This window comes from Cucurbita maxima, unplaced genomic scaffold (assembly GCF_002738345.1).
Source record: "Cucurbita maxima cultivar Rimu unplaced genomic scaffold, Cmax_1.0 Cma_Scf00070, whole genome shotgun sequence".
In the NCBI taxonomy this organism is placed as follows: domain Eukaryota; kingdom Viridiplantae; phylum Streptophyta; class Magnoliopsida; order Cucurbitales; family Cucurbitaceae; genus Cucurbita; species Cucurbita maxima.
This window is the reverse complement of record NW_019272086.1, coordinates 432,902-438,534: the sequence shown is the minus strand read 5'-3', so window position 1 is coordinate 438,534 and position 5,633 is coordinate 432,902. Positions and strand designations below refer to the sequence as shown.

At 37.3% G+C, this 5,633-nt stretch overlaps 1 protein-coding gene across 1 annotated transcript; it reads left to right on the top strand.

Annotated features, from left to right (window-relative positions):
* The first annotated feature begins 5,276 nt into the window (after positions 1 to 5,276).
* On the top strand, positions 5,277 to 5,633 carry LOC111472390 (defensin-like protein 1). The gene is made up of 2 exons (XM_023118081.1): positions 5,277 to 5,371; positions 5,446 to 5,633. The coding sequence occupies exons 1-2, from the start codon at positions 5,311 to 5,313 to the stop codon at positions 5,613 to 5,615; spliced, it is 231 nt and encodes a 76-aa protein (XP_022973849.1). The 5' UTR covers positions 5,277 to 5,310; the 3' UTR covers positions 5,616 to 5,633.

Genomic DNA, 5,633 nt, shown 5'->3' with positions numbered 1-5,633 from the left:
GCTTAGCCAATTTATGCATGAACCAAGAAAACCACATTGGGAGGCAACTCTTCGAGTTCTGAGGTACATCAAAGGCACTCCGGGTCAAGGACTCCTACTGCCATCTGAAAACAATTTAAGATTACAAGCATATTGCGATTCTGACTGGGGTGGTTGTCGAACTTCCAGATGGTCTATTTCTGGATTCTGCATTTTCCTTGGAAATTCAATTATTTCTTGGAAGTCTAAAAAGCAGACTAATGTGTCCAGATCATCAGCAGAAGCCGAGTATCGAGCTATGGCAAATACTTGTTTAGAGTTAACTTGGTTAAGATACATTCTTCAAGACTTGAATGTTCCACTGTCCGAACCAACATTATTATATTGTGATAATCAAGCAGCATTACATATAGCAGCCAATCCAGTTTTTCACGAACGTACGAAACACATTGAAATAGATTGTCATATAGTTCGAGAAAAGTTACAAGCTGGAATCATCAAACCATGTTATATTTCGACCAAAATGCAATTGGCAGATGTTTTTACTAAAGCTCTGGGAAGACAGCAATTTGACCTTTTGAAGGACAAGTTGGGTGTGATCGACATACACTCTCCAACTTGAGGGGGAGTATTGAGAGGATATTTTGGAGATATATTAGTTAGAATATATCTGAGATATTTAGGGAGTTGTTAGTATAAATTTGATTAATCGTATATTTTATTTATTTACAAGATTTAGTTAGATATATTATTTTTTTTCTATTTTTAGGTATTAGTTAATAGTTTGTATCTATTTAAACGTGTAAACCTGAATGAAGATCATACACTCTTCCAGTTCTATTTTCTATTTCTATTTCTTAACACAAAATCAAGTGACTGCAAACATTGATCAAGTTTAAAATTCCAGGCCCTCGGAGCCTGTTTTAATCCATACAAGGCTTTACGTAGTTTTAACACCATGTTTGGATTTTCCTGATCAATGAACCGTTCTAGTTGAACAACATACACCTCCTCTTCTCACTCGCCATTCGGAAAAGCTGTCTTTATATCCATGTGATGTACTTCCAAGTTCTTAATGGTTGCATAGGCAAGAATTAATCTCACTTTTTCTAACCTGGCTACTGGTGCGAATACTTCATTGTTATCTACACCAAACTGTTGTGCATATCCCTTTGCCACGCGTCTCGCCTTATGTTTCATGATTTCTCCATCTAAATTTTTCTTTAATTTGAAAATTCATTTGATGCCGATTGCTTTATGATTCTTCGGCAAATCTGTGAGTTCCCACGGTCTGTTATTTTCAATGGAGAGAATTTCTGACTTCATGGCATTCCTCCCGTTTTCATTCTTATCAGCTTCCTCATATGAGGTTGGCTCCTCTATAGAAAGAAAACAAAGGTCCACTACTTCCTCCTCTGCTTCGTTCAGTTCTCTATAAATATCTTCTAGAGACCTAAACTTTTTCGGCATCGATGAGCTTGACGATGATGCATTTGAGTTACTGTTTGGCGTTGATAAAGTTGAGGACAAATTTTCTCTTTGTCTTTCATCTGGATCAACTTCGATTTGTTCAATATTCCTCTCCTTTGTTCTACTATGTTTTCTGAAATTTTAATGGTGAAAGTTTCTTTTTGTTCATCATCATCGTTTGTGATTTCTTTCCAACACCACTTTTTCTCCTCTTCGAACAACACATCCCTGCTCACCATAATTTTGTTCTTTAGTAGATCCAATAGTCTGTAAGCTTTGGTTCCATCTTCATTTCCCAACATAATTGTCTTCACACTCCTATCAGCAAGTTTAGGAAGGTGTGAATATGTATTCTTGGCATGAGCAAGACACCCGAAGATTTTAAAGTGATGAACCTTTGGTATCTTATCAAACCAAGCTTGATACGGTGTACCATGTGCAACTCCTTTTGTTGGCGATGTGTTCAGAATATACACGCAGTTTTGTTAGCCTCTCCAAAATTTTGCATGCATCTCTTTGCTCTTTAACATACATATGGCCATCTCTACCACCGTTCGATTACGCCTTTCTACTATGCCATTTTGTTGTGGTGAAATGGTGCACTAAGAATTCTCTTCATGCCTTCATTCTCGCAATAGTCTTTAAAAGCAGTAGATACGAACTCTCCTCCACGGTCCGTTCTAAAGCTCTTAACTGATGTGTCGACCAAAACGTACCTTTCCAACAACAGATGTGTCGAGCTCACGAAAGACCCTTCTTTCTCCTGACATGTGGTTGCTTGCTCCAGTATCTAGGAACTAGGAATTTTCAACTCCAATATTGGCTGGTGGTGTCACTATAGTTTCATTCAACATCACAAAATCAGGCTATTTGTCATGTGTGGTTTTAATTTCACACGTCTCTATCATCAGCAATGAAGACTCCTCATCCTTTTGCATCTCTATCAAGTTGAGTTGTTCGTCTTTTGTGGAACACTCTGATGTGAAGTGTCCCATTTGCTGACACATGTAACATTTAATTTTACTTTTGTTGAATTTCTTCTTCTGAGTTTGTGACTCTCCTTTATCTCCTCGATGCCAGTCACTTCTCCCACGACCTTTCCATCTTCCACAACCCCGTCCCCTGTCCCCTCTAGAACTGCCTTATCCTTCCATTCTTTCTTTGAGGATTTTGCATTCTCTCGTTCCTTCCATTCTGCACGAGTGAGGAGAACGGTTTCATCTTTTTCTCCAAATCCTTGCAAACTTTCTTCATGTGCCTTGAGTGATCCAATAATCTCATCAATGGATTTCGTTTTGAGATCACTGAACTCCTCAATCATTGAAGTGATTTGAAGAAACTTTGCAGAGGTGGATCGTAGAAGTTTCTTAACTACTTGGATATCATCCACAGTATTGCCGAGGCCTCTCAATTTATTGACAATAATGACGAGTTTTCCAGAATATTCATCAATACTTTCTGAATCACCCATCCTCAACGCTTCAACCTCTCGCTAGAGAGTTTGTGTTCTAACTTCTTTCACTCTTTCTGCACCTAGATTCATATTTTTCAACATGACCCAAGCTTCCTTGGCCGTTTTCTTGGCACCCAACTGTAGCAACATATCTTCTCCAATACTTTGATAAATAGCTGCTAAAGCCAGGTTATCTTTGCGTTACCTACTATTTTGGGTGACTCAATTGTCTCCCAAACACCTTGTGCCATCATAAATACCTCCATCTTAATCGCCCAAGCTACATAGTTGCGTTTTGTCAACATCGGGTATTTGAGTGTGATAGATCTCTCTTTTTCTTGAATCCGTACACTCACTTCATTTGAGGCATCACCTTCTATCGCACCGGTGTTTTGGCTACTGTCACTCGATTCCTGTTTCATTTTTTGATCTCTCTCCCTTCTTGACCACTCAATCTCTAGGTGAGACATGATTGAAAACATGCCTTGATCTTGTAGCTCTAATACCAATTGAAAAAAAAAAAATAACAGAGCCGGAGAAGAAGCAACGACACACAAATTAATTTTCTCTCTTTTTGTGGTGTCTTTAGAACTTCACACCATTTTATATAATAAAAATTTACACATTTCCGCTACAAATTAGCAATCACTCCACCACTCCTTTCAATGTTCCACTCCCTAAAAACTAGTTCCACTGCTTCCAATATCTCCTGTCTCTTTTCATGGAGAAATAAGCAACAAAAATAAAATCAATACTAACCGCTATTTTTTAACAAAAAAAAAAAAAAAAAAAAAAAAAAAAAAAAAAAAAAAAAACTTACCAAGCAAAATAAAGAAAACAAGTTTATAACCAACAATCTTTTCTTTTGTCCCTACGAGCCACTCCTCTTTTATGAGTAGGATATGTTTCTCCTCCTCTCCGTTGTCATAGCCATGAAGTCTCTTCTCATGAACTTTTCGACGACCAACGACCTCTTCAACCGACATATTCTTGAGGTCACCAAACTTCTCATGGAGCTAACAATCTGCATGAAACTCGGGGAGACAACTCGAAGGAACTTCTTGACAATGGAAATCTCCTCCACATTGTCACCTAACGAACGAATGCTACTGACGATTTTCGTTAACTTCATGACAAATTCGTTTATTGAATCACTGTTCTTCATGCGGATAACTTTGTACTCACTCTTCAAGGTCAACACCTTAACACTTGAGCTCACCCGTCCTACAAAAAATTCAGCTGAAATTGTGTTTCATATACCTTGTTACACGCGTCCTACTATATTGTTCACGTATTTTTTTTTTAAAATCAATTAATTTATATATTTATTTATCCGATTTTCCTTTTACTTCATTTCTAAAAATCTAGGTATTAAATATTGTGATATTCCAAATATGGAAATGATTATTTTTTAGGTTCTGTATTGTACCTAGCTATCAATTTAAATATGTGAATATATATTTTATCTCCCTTCCATGGACGAGGCTATTAGAAACAAGAAAATCACGGAATTTGGCCGATTCTGCTTTGGTTTATTTCCAAATGTGTCGTCTGTGGTTATTATGACTTTGGCGCCTCGATATTTGAAGCAACAATAGGGCCTTGGTTTTAGATTATTGGTGAAATTGAAACATGGACTCACATGTGAAGAAAATTAAGGAAGGACGGGTCTCTATTGAAGCAATAAGATCACACTTCAAGAATAGCGTAACAACCCAAACCTACCACTAGTAAATATTGTCATTTTTAGCCTAGAGTTAGATATCGAGTGGTGTGCCAGCGAAGACGCTAGCCTCCAAAGAAGGTGTATTGTGAGATCCCATATCAGTTGAAGAGGAAAACGAAACATTTGTTATAAGGATGTGGTAACCTCTCCAAAGCAAACACGTTTTAAAACCTTGAAAGGAAGTCCAGAAGAAAAAAGTTAAAGAGAACCATATCTACTAGCGGTGGGTATAGGTTGTTACAAATAGACATTTAAAAAATGACAAGATCTAACCTATTCAAAGACAATATAGAACATTTTTAAATTTTAAAAAAAAAATTAATTGGACCCATTTTAAAATTTTAGAAATGAAATTAATATAATTAAAAAGTTGACCAAAAGTTACGAATTTGAATCTCTCATTCTTAGATATAATAATACTGTCATCAATGAATAATAGAAGAAAAAATTTAAAGGTATATTATGAGAAGACACGTAAAGTTTTAAATTTGCATCGAACAGGTATTAAGAAACAAACCGTGTGCTTGAACAAAGTGGATACCGTGTGCATGAGAGATTGGGTAGTATTTCCTTACTGAAGAAGGAAGAATGAGAAGGTTATTGGGAGTGGGGGTTGCTATATATATAAGAGGTGCCTCCTCCCATTTTGCACACAACGTGAAGAACAAGATAATAGGTAAAGATGATGAACAAATCCTTCCTCTCCGTGCTCCTATTGGTCCTCCTCATCTTCTCTTCTTCAGGTAATCAAAGTCTAACCCTACCATCTTTGCCATTTCTTCTTTCTTCCTTTCTTCCTAATATGTGTTATTTGCAGAAGAGATGATGGGTCGTGGTGCTGAGGCTCGAATGTGCAAGTCCAGGAACCACCACTACCATGGCCTCTGCTTTAGCCACAAGTGCGCTACTCGTTGCCGAAAGGAAGGCTACCCTGGCGGTCATTGTCACCACTTCCCTCGCCATTGCTATTGCACTCACCGTTGTTAATTGCAATATTGTTTTTAA